The sequence below is a fragment of the Salvelinus fontinalis genome, chromosome 6, assembly GCF_029448725.1.
Source record: "Salvelinus fontinalis isolate EN_2023a chromosome 6, ASM2944872v1, whole genome shotgun sequence".
Taxonomy (NCBI): domain Eukaryota; kingdom Metazoa; phylum Chordata; class Actinopteri; order Salmoniformes; family Salmonidae; genus Salvelinus; species Salvelinus fontinalis.
Window position 1 is genome coordinate 26,807,020 of NC_074670.1, and position 17,793 is coordinate 26,824,812.

At 43.7% G+C, this 17,793-nt stretch overlaps 1 protein-coding gene across 1 annotated transcript in view; it reads left to right on the forward strand.

Moving 5' to 3' along the window:
- The window catches only part of LOC129857497 (OTU domain-containing protein 7B-like), a 31,821-nt gene that overhangs the window by 1,288 nt on the left and 12,740 nt on the right, over positions 1-17,793 (forward strand). Inside the window, exon 2 of the mRNA XM_055925818.1 lies at positions 17,280-17,502. Within this exon, the coding sequence (XP_055781793.1) occupies positions 17,418-17,502 (85 nt within the window). The 5' untranslated portion in view covers positions 17,280-17,417. The remainder of the gene's footprint in view (positions 1-17,279; positions 17,503-17,793) is intronic.

The following is a 17,793-nucleotide window of genomic DNA, read 5'->3' on the forward strand; positions in this document are numbered from 1 at the left end:
CATAGGCTTTGACAGCTCCACAGTGTATGTGTTTATGTAAAGACCTCCTCATTATGTAAACTATGCATTGCGCCATTGCCAACACCACTACAATGAAAGGGTAGTATTACACTTTGACTTGAATTATTCAACTCTTAATTTACCATTTATTTCGTTTTCTTGTAGTCTGGTATAGGCAGCCATCCTGCAACATAAAAGTAGGACAGAGACATGCTCTTCCCTTCTTAGGCCTACAGGGCCTCTCTGTTTCATTATGTAAAGAAGGCACATTGTTAGAAGAAATGAGGGTAGTCTAAACCTTATCAACTCTACATTCCCTGCAGTTTTCTGACTGCTGTTTGTATGCACTTGGACCTGAACCCACGCGTGTCTTGCACCCACTACAAGTACGCTATGCATTATACCATGATCATTGCCAGATGAAGCATCATTTTGGGAGTTGTTATGATATCTGTGATTTGGCAAGAACATTCTCACTCAAGACCATGTGATTGTGGTTGTCATTCAAGTTGTGACCAGTTTACAATTTGCTCATTCATCCCCCTCCTCTCCCCTGTAACTATTCCCCAGGTCGTTGCTGCAAATGAGAACGTGTTCTCAGTCAACTTACCTGGTAAAATAACGGTAAAATAAAAAAAATATATATATTTTTTTGCATGAAAACACTAATCGATCGAGCCTACCGCTTGGGGAGAGAAAGGAAACAAAAGGGACAAATGCAGAAAATGCCTTTTTATAGTAGTACAAGTAGAATTCAGAGGGAGCTCACAAGCACAGTGAAATTCTGAGGGATCTATTATTGCAGTGGGAGGAAGAAATGCATCTCGCCCACCTCTACTCATTTCAATGGCAATGCAGAGGGATGCTTGAAAGGCAAAATGGGAGGGCTAACTGGCAAGAGGAGTGTTCCCCAGTGAGCAGACTGCTAGGGTGTGAGTGCAAGTTTGCATCGTCAGGCTTCGTTACGCAAGTCTTCCCTTTTTCAAGGAACGCATTGATCATTCAGTGTCACACAGAACACCTGAGACCATCTTTTGGGGAGACTGTATATTGTCCCTCTGTGATATTGATATTCTCTAGTATAACTAAGACACTGAATGATCGTTTTAATCCAGCAGTAAATGTCAAATATGTTACACCAAAAAAAAAAAGATAAACAGCATCACATAAAACAAAATTGGATTCTGAAGGCATTTGTTTGACAGTGATCACTAATTGTTTTGCATAGAGCCCTTTGACGCTTGACAATGAAACATGGAAAATCTGTGGTTCATGGCTTAATTTGCAACTTTCATGCTTCTCCAACATTCAAATGGTTTGTTTTTTTGCCTCTAAATTGCCCTGAGATTTATAAACACTACACTTTGTCAAACTGGATGGCTGGCTGAATCACAGGTGGGAGAAACATGACACTGATGACAGAGAGCATTATCACCATAATCCATCAAGGCAAGGGATTATCCTATTGACCTGGTGACGTCATAATTCACTTCTATGTTTTATCACCAGTTGAGCGTGGAAGTTTTCAGTGTGTGCTTGTTTAGTTTATTGGTGTCCTTTAGCCCATGTGTGACACAGAGTGAAGTCATCCACACATGACAGATTTGTGTGCAGTTCCCTTGTGAGCACTCATGTCTTATTCGAACAGTTCTGTGGAGAGAAATACCCAGAGTCCATCCATTTGTCCTTTAGGATCCTTTCCCCCTTTCCACTCTCCTTAGCTAGCACTCTCTCAAAGCTCTAGTCTAAATGGTTTGTCACTGTACAGTTTATAAATGCTCTGAAGTGTTACATATGTGAAGTTATGAGTTAAGGCTAAACCTCCTCTTCATCTCTCTCTCACACAGGCATTTAGCCTACCATTGTGTTGGTTGGCTTTAGCCATCATGACTGTCTCTGTGTGGTAGGAGAGACTGACTATTATATTTCAGTGTGGAACCCTGCTGCCGCAGCAACGCCTAGTCTGAAGATACAATTTTAAAGTGGTCTTTCGCTGGGCTCCCCCAAACAGCTGTTCAGTAAGAGTGTGTTTCAAGGATCCAGTGTCAGCTTCAGTGCCAGGCCCATGTAGATTAAAACTATCCCCATAGGATCCCTCTACCCCCACAAACAAGGTCAGATTAATAAGTAAATAGTTGAGTGCTTCTCCAGGTTAGTGGGACAACTGCACGACTCTGCATCTCTTATTGCCTCTGTGTTCATGGATTGTAATTTGTCCTACCACGACCAAATGCTACAGGGAATGCAATGCAGATCTAGGCTTTTAGTAGGCCCATGCATGCAGGAGTCACCCCTTCAACCCTGGTTGTTGCCAGTTTAATGTTCCAGCCAACATAGGCATTTCATTGCTGTCATCAGGGAGGTCAGACCTTGGGTTACCAAAGTTAACCTGGACTCCTGAAAATAACATGGTAGAGGTGGCCTACATGGGCACTTCTTCATTTTGGGAGAACTTAATTGAGCAGCTGACCAATTCCGCCATGACATTAGTTCTGGGTTAACCGAGAATACTTAGGCCTAGTTGATTATTATGACTGCGATATTGTTTGTGGTTATCTCACCTAGCTACCTTAAGATGAATGCACTAACTTTAATTCGCTCTGGATAAGAGTGTCTGCTAAATTACTAAAATGTCAAATGTAATGTAAACGTTAACATGAATGGACACATCCTGCTAGCCTTCGTGAAGAAATTCTCTAACTAGGTGACGATTTATTCTTCAGATTCGCTCTGGTGGTCACAATTACTGCTTTACACAGCACATATAGTCTACTCCATACATTTTCATAAGACTTTATAACCATGACATGTAAGACATCTAGAATTCCACCACCATGCACCCCTGCATCCTTGTTTGCCAGCACACAGCATGGCCCAGACAAGACTGTACCAGATGTGCTTTGGAAGAAAAAACATCCCTATGATTCCTCAGCAGAGGGGCGATCAATAGGAAGCTTGTCTCTGAGATCCTGTGCACCCAGACTGCGACTCATAAAACCCTGTTCAGCCCCACCCTCCGCTGGATGCCTGCCAGCCTTTTGACACAGCAGCCAGGGCTGTTTGTGTCAGGGTTGCGAGGCCTCCAAAACCATGCATCAGCAATAACACCCCGGCCTCTCCCCACGTCCCTACCTAGTATCTACCTCCTTTGTGTTCAACCAGAGACTGGGTGCGTGTGCCCAATGCTTTGGGATACTCTGACTGGTTATTTTACCATTTTATGTGGGGGTTTTGTACTCAACTTTGCTATGCCAACTCTTTTCACAGAGGCATCACTGTGGTATGATTGAAGGATGTTGAAAACATTAAGTTCTGATATAAAACATGTTCCCAGTTTTGCTTTTCTGAAGCATCCCCAATATTATCTCAGCATCACTCTACGGATGGGCCAACCGGGTCAAAAGGTTGATGGGTATAGCCAAATAGAGGGGTGAATGGGTACAGAGGCTATACTTTTGCCCTCTCACATAAAAAAGATTCACAATCCCCCATGACTGGGTCCTCTACCCGGAAGGAAGCCATGGTAAGATCACAGGGCCGCTGGCTCCTCACCCTGCCTCTACAACACAACAGCAGTCCTTCCCACTCTCTCCACTCTAGATCCAAGACAGAACAGCAGTAATCCTATCCCCGCAGGAGAGGAGCCTCTCGCCCAGGGTGACGTAAAGCCACCGCACTGCCTTGACTGCTAAGCCAGCACCACGTGGGGATTCACATGAGCATTAGTGCCCAGGCCTGTCACTGCTAATGCTTGTTTAACCACTGCCGTTAGCCTAGCCACGGACTGCTTACAGGTTCGGTAGGACCTTGCACATACATAGGATGGGCCTACCCGATGTTGAAAATAAGTTATTTCATGTGTGTTTTCGGAGAGCATGGCTAATTCTATCACAGTAAAACAGATAATTTACCATTCATTTTGGACTGACAGTATTCTGACTTGAGATCCACAGGTGCAACTCGGCATTAATCATAATTAATTTAGGCTAATGTCAATGGGAGACTTAAAATTCAAGATATCAACTTCGATATTGCCCATTCGGATCATAATGGTAGTAGGTCTTTGAACAATTGCAAATATCAAGACCTTTGTATTCAGTGTTTTTTGTACGAGAAGGCTGTTGCTGCCTCCTTAAATAGATATATGCATAACAAATCTATTATAGGATTTTCTTTGACTTAATTTACAGGTTTTGTAATATGATCAGGGTGTGTACTGTTCTTGCTTAGTCCTGTGGTTGTTTCCACAGAGCAGTGCAGCCAAAGATGCAGGTTTGCTTCTAATAAATATCTGATATGCCTGAAGGAGTAATGCAAAAGCTAACTCTCACCCTCCTTTTAAATGTGAGTTATGTAAGCCCTAGGTCATTGTTCTATACCCACAACAAACTGTTTTTGTGAAGTCTCATTGGCATCTACAAGACATTGATGGCCTTTTCATGTTAAGCTACTGGGGAAAGCAAATATTGGTCAAAAGTTTTTGAATTCAGTCTCATGCCTCTTACTTCCCTACCCCATAGGGTAGGGAAGTAAGATTGCTTTTATAAACTGTGTGGTTAGATTTAATTGCTTTTATAAACTGGGTGGTTAGAGCCCTGAATGTGGATTGGCTGACAGCCGTGGTATATCAGACCGTATACATACAATTTTTACTGCTCCCAATACATTGGTAACCAGTTTATAATAGCAATAAGGCACCTCAGGGGGGTTGTGGTATATGGCTAATAAACCACGGCTAAGGGCTGTGTTCAGGCACTCCGCGATGTGTCGTGCATAAGAACAACCCGTAGCTGTGTATATTGGCCATATACCACACCCCTCGTGCCTTATTGCTTAATTGCACAATTTCATCCAAATAGGCTAGCTGTGTTCGGACGATGCAGAAGCTGGCATTTCTGCACAAAGACAAGACATCAATAAAAAGCAGCTAGTGCCGTATGAGGAGTTACCGCCCACGGTGTGCTGAGTTTAGGTTGGCAGTTCTCCGGGAATACTGAAACCAGGGCAGATTGTTCCCTGAGTCCAACTAAAACACTTCTGCTGCATATCTCTGTGCTGCAGTCCTTCATTGGCATAGCGGCGCTCTGCTCGCACTCTGCAGCTGACAGAATCAAGCTCTATTATTTTGTTTATCCACAGCATTGAAGAGCATTGACATGTAAGCAGATGGGCACAAAGTGTAGGCCTAGTCTCATTACAACACACACGATTCAAACATGCCCTCGTAAATTGTCCTGGTACTCCCTTTCTGCGACCGTTCTCTGTGAACTACCCGTGTGTTCTCGCAGGTTGCTACATGGCACAGCAAGGCACAATATGGCATGGGTCAGCACAGCATGGCACGGTGTGGCATGGCACTACACTGCATGGCACACAGCACTGGTCGGAGGATATGTCGGGGGCGTCAGTACTGTTGGCTGCTGCATCGGCATCCCACATCCCCATCTGAAGCCATCTGCTATGAGTGGCTGTTAATTAGCACTGCTTGACTGTTGATGACTAGGTCTGACTACAGCGACAGGCCCTCGGCACAGGGCAGGGTTATCTCTGAAGCCAGGCACTGGGCAGCTGTAATAAAGTGCCCAATGGAGCATGGTGGCAGGAGAGAAGAGAACAGGCTGTTCTGAAATACTCCATGCCATATGCACATGACCCCCACCACCAATCGTGAACTGGGGGGGAGGAGTTGAGACATGCTTTTCCTCACTTGAGAAAGACCGTTTGTGGGTAAGTGAAACTTTGTTGAGACCTCGGCCACAAAATGCTTGGCTTAGCCATGACATCAGCTCTCAGACACTTTGATAAACAGTTTCTCTGGAAAGCTATTACTCTGCCCATTTGAACTGCTTGAACTTGGCAGTTAATGCCACGCCGCCGTGCATGTCAACGAGGGAATCGGGCCTCTGTCTAACCCAAAATATTAGACTACCAGGCCCCCTAACCCTTCTGTACCCTACTGGAGTTAGCCTACAATGCGAGTTGCTACTGAAAGCCTGCAGTAGCTAGTCCTACACTGTCAGAGAACACTGCACACCTTACTGGTGGCATAACCCATTTACCCATTGAAGTTCAGCAGAGACACCGGAGAGAGCAAGCAGGAGCCTGTCAGGGATGTTTTGTGTTTCTTGTAGACAAGCTTCCGAGCCATGACACTTGCAGACATAGCTTAGCTGTCTTGTTTGCTCGCCTGAACTTTTTGTCTGTTTCCCTGCCTCTGTTTTCTTTCAGTTGTCTGCTGTTTAAAAACTTTGCACAGTGGGGAGGTGATACATTTGGTTCATGATTATGGAGGGGTATTTTTAGGCTGTGAAAAGTCTGTTGTAATTTTGGCACCTTGCAGATAAGGGGCTGGCTTTCTGTATGCGTTTCTAGCTGTGGTAATAAACCATACAAACGTAAAGTCTCCTTTTTTTCACAGTAGAACATACAGGGTCGACAGTTAGCTATCACATGGAATGAGAAGCTTGAGTATTTAATGTGTGAGGGAAGACTGGGAACCAGCGTTACTGAATGCTTACAGCAGGCTTAGACAACACGTGGGATCCCCTTAGGCCATTCAATCTTTGATGCAACTTTGTTTTATAGCCTCCTTCAGATGGGATGTTGTTGATGTGAACTTCTAGCTATGTTCTTACAAATAGATTAAATTATGTATGCTAATATTGCTTAGTCAGCTATGGACTAGTTTTATCTGAGGCATTTTGGGGGCTAAAGAGTTGGTGCTGACGGGATGAGCTGAGCTAGGTGTGTGTGTGTGTGTGTGTGTGTGTGTGTGTGTGTGTGTGTGTGTGTGTGTGTGTGTGTGTGTGGACGAGAGGAAGGGTGAAAGTGGCAGTTTTTTGGGTGATGACTGGATATCTCTAAGCCCTGGCTCCAGCAACATGCCCTCTCTGAGGGTGGTCATCCCATGGAAACTCTGACATCACCTCTATCTCTTTCTCCCCCTTTTCTCTTTCAGTTCGCACATGAGCAGTGTGCCTTTTGTATTCAGTTGCACAGCTTACCTCAGCTGGTGTCCAAGCCTTGATCAAGACTGGAATCTCTGAGTTCATGAATGAATAGAACATGATCAAAAGACCAGGCCTAATTTGAAGGGAAAACAAGTAACATCCCTTTGTTTACCTGAACTCTTGCACCTGTTGTTGCATTACCATATTTTGAGATCTCGATTTGGAGAACAGAGCAGATGCAAAGTTTGGTAACACAATACAAACCGTCATTCTATGTGCCATCAACACCAAACTAAAGCTTGTTTTGCTATGGAAAACCAATTTTTCTCTAATAAACTCAAATCAGTAGTTTTCATGGTTCAATTGGCTGACATCTCAGAAAATGCTCCAGCTCAAATTGTGCATTTCATAGATTTTTCTCCAATGACCAGCTTAAACAAATGTTCTTTGACCAGAGAAAATGGTCCAACTCCAATTAAATATTGATTTGGCTAAGAGCTGGAAGGCATTGAAAATTGAAGGCATTGAAAATTGGAGACATTAGTCTCGCCACCTGAACTAAGCACATTCACTCAACCAAACGGACAAAACATTGACGGTACCATTAGCAATACACCAATTTGCTAGCAGAACAGGAGTATTTCTAAAAAATAAAAAATAAAAAAAATAGATTCTTGTAAAGGCGAGATGTGGAACAGAAACGACAGTATGGGCTTGTAGTGTCTTCTCGGCTCCTGACTGGTCACAGATATTGCTGTGTTCCCTCGTCATGTTTAATGGGCACTCGATGATTTGCATTGTGTTGACTCCCATGGTGTTACGTTGCTTAGCGTAGCATGACATTGGGCTAATGTTGGACAGCTCTGTCTCTTATGATGTCCTGCGATTCGTTGCCTTGCAGTGTGCAGCCTATAGTCTTGGACTGTGCTTCTTTGTCCAGGGCTCCTGCCTTTTATGTTTCTGCAGCTATGCAAAGCAAGAAGTAGGCTACTTCCGTTGAGCTGCGTTATGCTGACTTGTACAGCAAAGACCGTTGCTGCTGTGCGGTATGCTTAGCTGTAGTTGCAGTATTCTGAAGCTCAGGAGGAACTGGGTAAATGGGCTTGATTTTACTTCATTCCTGCGCCAGACAAGCTCGGCCTCCTCAGACGTAGCGGTGCAGTTATGTAATGAGCTAGTGGGCTCAGCTTCAGTCAGTAATCACACCATTGTTTGACTTCCTCTAGTTGTGAAGTGTCTGTACTCTGTTTAGTTACTTTATGATCTCTTGATCCTATTTCTGACTGATCCCTGGTACATTTGACTTGCTGAGAATGAGGGACTATTTGTACATAACAAGGAAGGCTTGGGGCTATTACATGCTCATAAGATGTAGCTCTTTCTTTTAAAGCTGTGATTAGGCTAGCCTTATATGCGATACAGGTTTTCCAAGTACAGTAGTAGCTTATCAGGCTATAGTTGACAGTTTAGTATGCCACTTCATAAAGTTCATAAATCAGTCTAACCAAATAGCTTAAGCTGTTGTTCCAGCGTTTTTGGCCATCTCTGAGCTGCTGTGCCTCGGACTATTGTGCCACTTCCTAACCCCTCTCCACCTATCCTCCAGCCCAGGGGTATGGGCCTACCACTGGGCAACATTTATCATCGCTGACGCAACTCACACAGCCTCGGTTGTCTTATCAGCCCTTCTACATCATCACTCGTGATTTTTGTGGTGGTGAGAAGGTGTTACATACTCACTGAGATCACAGGGAAACGTTGATTAAACTAAAATAGAACTGACACATTTAGAGATGTGGTCATCCATCATCTTGTCCTAACTGAGAATGAAATGGCAATAGAACAACCCAATTGTCCATCTTTGGAAAAGGCCGACTTAAGGCTATATGTTGATAAAAATGGAACAATATAATTGTAAAGCCTGAGTATCTTCAGGTACAGTGGCTAGCCTTACCGTTTTCCTATTGGGCCTCAGGCTCTAGCTGCTCTCCCTCTCGACTGTAAAGTGAGGTTCATGTTTCACATGATGAATGACTTAGTGGGCCAAACAGGAAACGGCAAGTCCTTCTGCTGGGCACTAGTGACATCCAACAACCCTGCTCCCCCTTCACTGGAAGTGCAGATCACTCTCATTTTGTAAGGATGCATAGAGGGCTGACTTTAACGAATGACTGCCCTTAAAAAGCTAATTCTCATTTGGTCATATAGTCAGTCTTGTCCAAAACTGAGATTTGTGAGTTTTAAAGGAAAAAATGGAATAAAGGGTACTGTGACAGTTTTCCTTGGGTTAAGTTTATTTCAATCCTGTCCACAGCTGGCAGCACCCAAGTGATCCTCAATTCGGTATGCTTAGCTGCACGCGACCCCATCGTATTGTCCATGGTCAAATGGGTTTCACATTCGATAGTCCCCAACAAGCCCCATAGGGATATCAGTAAATTATACAACGTAGGCCTACTTGGGACAATATTTTAATGTCAGTAGCTCCCAATTTCAATGACTTAACCTCAAACGTACCATAGATTGTAAAAATGCATATACAGATAGAGGCATTTTTTTAAATTTATTTATTTTTATTTATTTAATTTTTATCCCCTTTTCCCCCCAATTTTCGTGGTATCCAATTGCTAGTAATTACTATCTTGTCTCATCGCTACAACTCCCGTGCGGGCTCGGGAGAGACGAAGGTCGAAAGCCATGCGTCCTCCGAAGCACAACCCAACCAAGCCGCACTGCTTCTTTAACACAGCGCGCCTCCAACCCGGAAGCCAGCCGCACCAATGTGTCGGAGGAAACACCGTGCACCTGGCCCCCTTGGTTAGCGCGCACTGCGCCCGGCCCACCACAGGAGTCGCTGGAGCGCGATGAGACAAGGATATCCCTACCGGCCAAACCCTCCCTGACCCGGATGACGCTAGCCCAATTGTGCGTCGCCCCACGGACCCCCCGGTCGCGCCCGGCTGCGACAGAGCCTGGGCGCGAACCCAGAGACTCTGGTGGCGCAGTTAGCACTGCGATGCAGTGCCCTAGACCACTGCGCCACCCGGGAGGCAGAGGCATTTTAATGAAGATGTGCAACATGAAAATATTGTCCCATTTACGTTGCGCAATCTATTGACGGTGCTTAACTAGCCCCAGAAATAGGCTATCCAATGTCAAACCAAATTTGCCACAGTTGCACACCAGCCTGCTAATTGGTGAAAGAAGTTGGCTAGCACTAACTAGCCTAGGCAACTACAAGACACAAGACCTGGTTAGACTGTTTCAAGTTATGCATACGACTGTGTGAAGGGTTGGCAGAGGTCACCAAAATTCTGAAATATCAGTTATTCCAGACCTGTGCATCTTTCTTAGCAGTGGGCCTACCAGTTTGTTTGACGCTCCCCCTGTGCGCTACCACAGGCAATGCAGATTTATCTTGAAAGAGTGCCTGTACCGCTGAACCTAATTTCTTGTCCAGGCTTGATGGAAGTTGGTGGAGCAAGATGTCTTGTAGGCCTAGATAGGTAAGGTTTTCTAAGTGCTAGGCCTATAGTGGAGCAAGTGCAAAACACACATCTAGGTCTTGGTGTAAGCCTACTTAAGTAATGTAGGTCATATTGAGTGACCTTACATGATTGCACAATGTGACATGACAAAGCATTTGGAGTAGTCCTGCCCTTAATAACTAGGCGATAACCCAGTCTTTCTCGGTCTTGTTGTGCTAAACATTTATCTTAGGCTAGATCACTTCCTATAATATCTGATTTAATTTTAAAGCAATGGTTCTATAGACCTATTCCTGTTTGGAATGATATCACTAGTATTCTTCTGTGGCTCTCAGCTGCTGGGGTGGCAGCTCTTGTTTTAGCTGGCTCACACCCCAGGTTATGTCGCTGTGTGTTAAACCAACATGGCCCCAAACTACTTGCCAAGGAGGCCTCCGCTGTTTCAGTGACTAATAATTTAGAGTCATGATTTCAGGCCATGACACTTTTGGGTCCAATTTATCATTCAAAATGTGTCCGCCACCACTATCCTTAATTTCTATGTTCATTTGATTCAGTGTTTGATTTTTAGGTTTGTACTAGTCTTGTAACAACAACAAAAAAACATTTAAAATGTCTGTCAGGAGACTGGGATCTGACGGATAGTGTGGAACAATTCTTCTGTTGTGCTTGTTTTGTGTCATTGTTTGTTTGGAAGAATCATGATTTTTGAGGGGGTTCACCTACACCTGACCATGCATTATTTTGAATTTCAGAATGGGAGGGTGTATTTAGCCCGTTGACTTTCCCAAGACTTGCAGAGCGAAAGAGGTTGGAGTGGGAAGCTACCAAACAGGATCCACTTCTCACACTAGTCCAACATCTCCCCGTCCTCCACCCAGAACCTAATGGAGTAGCTGGCCAGAGGTTCTGGGTTTCTGACATTAGCTTTCTACTAACCTGTTAGTCAAAGTCAGATTAGCACCGCATTGACTGTGCTTACACTCAACTCTGATTTCTCCTAACTCACTTGCAGTAGGCCTGTTCTTCACATGCTTAAATTAGACTTCTCTCAGTCTCTTGGAAGTCTCTGCTTTGGTTAGCCTGCAGTTGTTTCACTGCTGGAAGTCTATACTGTAATGGAGGTTGTCTCTCCATCCCTTGTTTACCTCCATGAATCTTCCACCGGCCCACACATTGGCTGCAGCAGGCCGTGGTGACCTCTCCATGTCTGCTTCAGTGATCCAGGCCTCTCCCAGGCTCAGCACCCACGTGCTAGCAGCAGCTTCCATGATGTAACCTCTCAGACAAAAGCCTGGCCGGCCTGCACACATCACTGACTGCTCTGTGCTGGCAGCAGGGCCATTATGCTAGTCAGGCCATCGCTTAGGTGTCTCTCTCACAAAACCTAAACAGGATTAAAACTATTTTCGGGAAATTCTGACTTAGTTTCAACCCCGGTTCTCTTACATTGCTGTCAATATTTGCAGACACAATATTGACATTAATTTGTTGTCTTTGTCGATTCATCACCCCTAGCAGCCATCAACTAATAATTTAGTGGGACCCTTCCCTAGTTTTGTGGCCCTCACCTCATTGTCAAGATCTCCTGCTGGTTGATGCGTCAGAAGCTGCGTGCGTCCACAGGAATGGCTGATGTTAGAGGCTGGTAATAACAAAGTCCTTTCACTGGTCTGTTGGGTCCATTCTGTTCACAGAGCGACACATTACCAGCAGGCATTGACACTAGCTTGTCTGTTGATACATCATTATTTGTTGGACTTAGTTCGCTCAACTCCCAGCAATAGGTGTAATAGTGTTTCTCAAACTAATCATGTCATAAAGTTATCTTTATCAGATGCAGTAAGGTCAACACATCCAGAGGCTTTGTATGGAGGCCAGGGCCTAGGGAGATATTGTGTTGCTGGCTTCTGCTTCTCTCACTAGTGTAAACACTGACCTACCTCCAGGGCCAGAAGTACTTGTCCACTCAACTCAACACCTGTCTCTTTTGAATGCTGAGTATACTCACACAGCCTCTTGCCAACAGATGTACAGTGCCTTCGGAAAGTATTCAGACCCTAGGCTTTTTCCACGTTTTTGTTACGTTACAGCCTTATTCTAAAATTGATTAAATCAAATAAAAAATCCTCAGCAATCTACACACAATACCCCATAATGACACAGTGAAAACAGGTTTTTAGAAATACCTTATTTACATAAGTATTCAGACCCTTTGCTATGAGACTCTAAATTGAGCTCCGGTGCATCCTGTTTCCATTGATCATCCATGAGATGTTTCTACAACTTGATTGGAGTCCACCTGTGGTAAATTCTATTGATTGAACATGATTTGGAAAGGCACACACTTGTCTATATAAGGTCCCAAAGTTGACAGTGCATGTCAGAGCAAAAACCAAGCCATGATGTCGAAGGAATTGTACATAGCTCCGAGCCAGGATTGTGTCGAGGCACATATCTGGGGAAGGGTACCAAAAAATGTTTGCAGCATTGACGGTCCCCAAGGACAGTGGCCTCCATCATTCTTAAATGGAAGAAGTTTAGACCCACCAAGACTCTTCCTAGAGCTGCTCGCCCGGACAAACTGAGCAATCAGGAGAGAAGGGCCTTGGCCAGGGAGGTGACCAATAACCTGTTGGTCAATCTGACAGAGCTCCAGAGTTCCTCTGTGGAGATTGGAGGACCTTCCAAAAGAACAACTATCTCTGCAGCACTCCACAAATAAGCCCTTTATGGTAGCGTGGCCAGACGGAAGCCACTCCGCAGTAGAAGGCACATGACAACCCGCTTCGAGTTTGCCAATAGGCACCTAAAGACAATGAGAAATAAGATTCCCTGGTTTGATGAAACCAAGATTGGCCTGAATACCAAGCATCACGTCTGGAGGAAACCTGGCACTATCCCTAAGGTGGATCATGGTGGTGGCAGCATCATGCTGTGGGGATGTATTTCAGTGGCCCAGACTGGGAGACTAGTCAGGATAGAGGGAAAGATGAACCGAGCAACATACAGAGATCCTTGATGAACACCTGCTCCAGAGCGCACAGGACCTCTGACTGGGGCAAAGGTTCACCTTCCAACAGGACAACAATCCTAAGCACACAGCCAAGACAACGCAGAAGTGGCTTGAGTAGCCCAGCCAGAGCCTGGACTTGAATCCCATCGAACATCTCTGGAGAGAGCTGAAAATAGCTGTGCAGCAACGCTCCCCATCCAATCTGACATATCTTGAAAGGATCTGCAGAGAAGAACGGGAGAAACTCCCCAAACACATGGGTGCCAGGCTTGTAGCGTTGTAGCAAGAAGACTCGATGCTGTAATCACTGTCAAAAGTGCTTAGTAAAGGTTCTGAGTACTTGTGTAGATTTGGTATTTCAGTTTTGTATTTTCTTTGTAAATTAGCAAACATTTCTAAAAACCTGTTTTTGGTTTGTCCTTACTGGGTATTGTGTGTAGATTGAGTAAAAAAAAAAAAAAAGTGTTTAATCAATTTTAGAATAAGGCTGTAACGTAACAAAATGTGGAAGTATTTTCAGAAGGCACTGTATAGTTTTGTAGAAGGGTAGGCTGGCTCCTATCCACAGCTCCTAGCTGTGTGTTACAGTGGCTTTGGGAAAATACTAGTACAAGAGATGTGAACATAGCCTTGATGTGATGTGTATATGTGAACGAGTGCATTTCTACACAGCAAGTGTGTTGGAGACCCTGCAAAGAAGGCTTTTTTTTTGTGGCCGACTTTGGAACGAGGGCACTGGAAATACTCTGGTTTAGAAAGACCTATTGTCCTGTTGACTTTCTTCACTTGCCTGCCGGTGTGCCTTTGTTGTAAGAGGAGAGCGAGAGAGAGGGATGGGTGTTAATAAAATTTTAAAAACATGATTCATCAGGTGCGGTGGTGAAGAGTTCACTGAGTCAGAGCTGAGGCAAGAACAGAGGGTGGATGAGCTGAGGCATGGGTGGGGCTAGATGACTGCAGGTAACAAGGATGGTAGTCCAGTCACAGCTTGAACTTCAGTACCTCAAAACCGTAACATGAGACTTGGAACATTTGACCATATAGGAGGATAGAAGGGAAATGGGGATTTAGACTCCGACTAAGATGTACGCTAGGGTAAGGTGGTATACCGTTTTTTGCGATATACCGGTATTGATGCACATACCGGTTTGGGTTTTTACTTTACCTTCTATAACGGTATTTGAATGTTTGGTTTGTTAAATGGGATACGTAGTGTCTAACGTCCATTTTTATAGTTTACTTCGCTACTTGAGTCATCTCTCTCCACTCTCTATGCCGCTTTCCACACAGACCTAACCACTCAAGGAGCGCATTTGTTTTTCCTCGACCACGAGACACTTGCGTCCAGTCTACATGGGCAATGCAGCATATGCAACAATGTTGATGACTGATGCAGTTGTCACTTTGCTTATTAATATAAGTCTACTAGCATTCTATAATTACACTATTAGCTTGTGTTTCTTACATCTGCAGACAGCTAGTTTGTCTTAGCAAGTTGTTCTTAAATCTTGTTAGCCGCTAATTGCTAGCTAGCTAGCTAATAAATTTACTGAGTAAGAGCAAGCGTAACTAATTAGCTACACAGCCTGATAATACCAGCATGTTGTTTGTGCAACAGTATCTTCTAAATTGAAGAGGTGAACGCAAAGCAAGAATATGTTAGCTACATGCAGTAGCTAAGAGAACATTCAATGTAGCCAAAGATTATAGAGACCCCTAGTAAACACCTATTAGCGTTTTAGTGCTTACTCTGTCACAATATCTCCTCCCTGGCATTTTCATTTGTTTTTCTGTCAAACAACGCTGTATTAAAAGTGCCCACTATTATAATCTAACGATATAATTAGAATATACATTCTATTTCCATGATTCCAACAGTTAACCCAAGTGTTTTGCTCTAAATTGCAGCATTCGGTTAAAAAATTAGGCACAGATTGGTTGCCATATCGTGCAGCCCTACATGGCAGTGTAGAAATGATCTCAAACGCTGAAATTGATGAAAATTATGATTTTCTTTTTGGGTTGAAGTTGAATTGAACAGTTCAAAACAATCAGAATGGAGACTACGTTTGTGCATGTGTAACTCTGTTGTTTTTGTCACACTGCTTTGCTTTATCTTGGCCAGGTCGCAGTTGTAAATGAGAACTTGTTCTCAACTGGCCTTCCTGGTTAAATAACGGTGGGAAAAAAAGACCCATTGAAATCACTTAGAATGTATGTGTTGCCACCCTAGGGTCACGCACTACTCATAAAGCAAATTTATTTTTAAAAAGCATAAAATCCCGTCAATAAAAAAAATAAAAAAAAATACCATGATATATTATTTTGTCCATATCGCCCAACCTTATCCTAGGGTACCAATGGATGTTGAAGTACTGCTTTAGGCAGTGTATGCTCAGAGAGCATAATCCCAATTCAGATATTTATACTGAACAAAAATATAAACGCAACAATTTCAAAGGTTTTACTCAGTTACAGTTCATATAAGGAAATCAGTCGATTTAAAATAATAAATGATTTTGGAATTATTATAGACAGAAATACTCCTCAGCATCCCCCACTCCCCCTCAGACGATCCTGCAGGCGAAGAAGCCGAATGTGGAGGTCCTTCGGTCGTTAGGCTGGTTTGATGTTCTGCCAAATTTTCTACAACGACATTGGAGTTTATGGTAGATAAATTAACATTTAAATTCTCTGGCAACAGCTCTTGTGGACATTCCTGCAGTCAGCATGCCAATTGCACACTCCCTCAGTTTGAGACATCTGGCATTATGTTCTTCATATGCCACACCTGTCAGCTGGATGGATTATTTTGGCTAAGGAGAAATGCTCACAAACAGGGAAGTAAACAAATTTGTGCACAATCTGAGAAATAAGGTTTTTGTATGGAACATTTCTGGGATTTTTATTTCAGCTCATGAAACATGGGACCAAACGTGTACATGTTTTATATTTTGACGTATTATAGGTCACATATTGGCACAGTGTTACAGCCAAACACTAGGCTGCCTTATGGACTGAGATGTTGACACTAGAAGCCTATCTTATTTCTGTCAGGGACATATCTAGTCGTCCTTGCACTTGTATCGATTGCCCTCTGCATCTCTCCTTTCAATAGCCCATCTGTAGAAAAGCTATTGTTCCCCAGTCTCGATGGGGGTCATGATTGCTATTTGCTTCTCTGAAAACCTGTCATTGTTACCATAGTAACATGACATTTTGCCTGATCCAGCTATGCCTCTTTTTAGTCATGTGCTTTCTATTGCCTATGGATTGCTGTAGTTTTGGACTTTTTCTAAACCCCAGTCATTGTTTGAGTACACCAGACCCTTTGTGTGCTGACTCTCTAAATGAGGCTTCTTTGTGCACTGTAGTTAGGAGTGTGCTGTGTAGGTAGAAAACAACCTAGAGACCCATTTGCATCATCCCAACATGTTATCTTGTTGCTATGATTCAATGCAAATGTGAAGACCTTTTTTAATTTGTTCAATGGCTCTGTGAGCAGCCTACCACAACAGTGGTCATGGGTGAGTGAGATGTGGCCAGGCATAGGGGTCAACAGGGAACTTATTTTCCACAGAGATGTTGCCCTTTACCAAAACAGGCGTACACATGGGTACTATGAAAGGGTCAGTGGGATTATGTTCTATCTTTTTTTGTGTGTGTTAGCTGTTAATAAGATTACATTTAACACACTTGAATCCTTTTTCCTGGACCTATAACGTTATATTCCACAGTACCTGCATGCTGTACAAATGGATCATAGTTTGATGCCAATTCAGGTTTACATTTTCATCCGTTTTGCTTATTTTTGATTATTTTCAGGTTTGGCTGGACGTGTAAGGCAAGTTGAAGAGCCCCTCTCCCCCTTCCCCTTGGTCCAGTGGTCTTGTTGGGGAGGGCGGGTCCCCTGTTTTTTTTTCTGCCCTGATGCCCCCCGCCACCCTGTAAATTCATGATCACATGACCTTGGATATGGACGCAGTCCTGTCCGACTTTGTCCGTTCCACTGGAGCCGAACCAGGACTAGCCAGAGACCTGCTAGAGGGTGAGTTGCAAGGCATTCTGGGATAAAATAGATGGTTTTATTGCCAACTGCTAGTGAGAGGTATCAATTGAACAATGAACCTCCCAGTTAGAGCTGTTGGTTAGGTAAGCTATCATGTAAAAGGAGGAAGTTAAATCCAGAAGAGACTCAACTCTTGTTGCCTAGCAGCAGCACAAGTTGCAGATAAGAATATGGGTTAAAAATGTAATGCACTGCAGTAGCTATACAGCAGTGAGAGACAAGACGTGCTCAAAATTCAAATATTTACTCAAGCAACGGAATGTGTCAGTG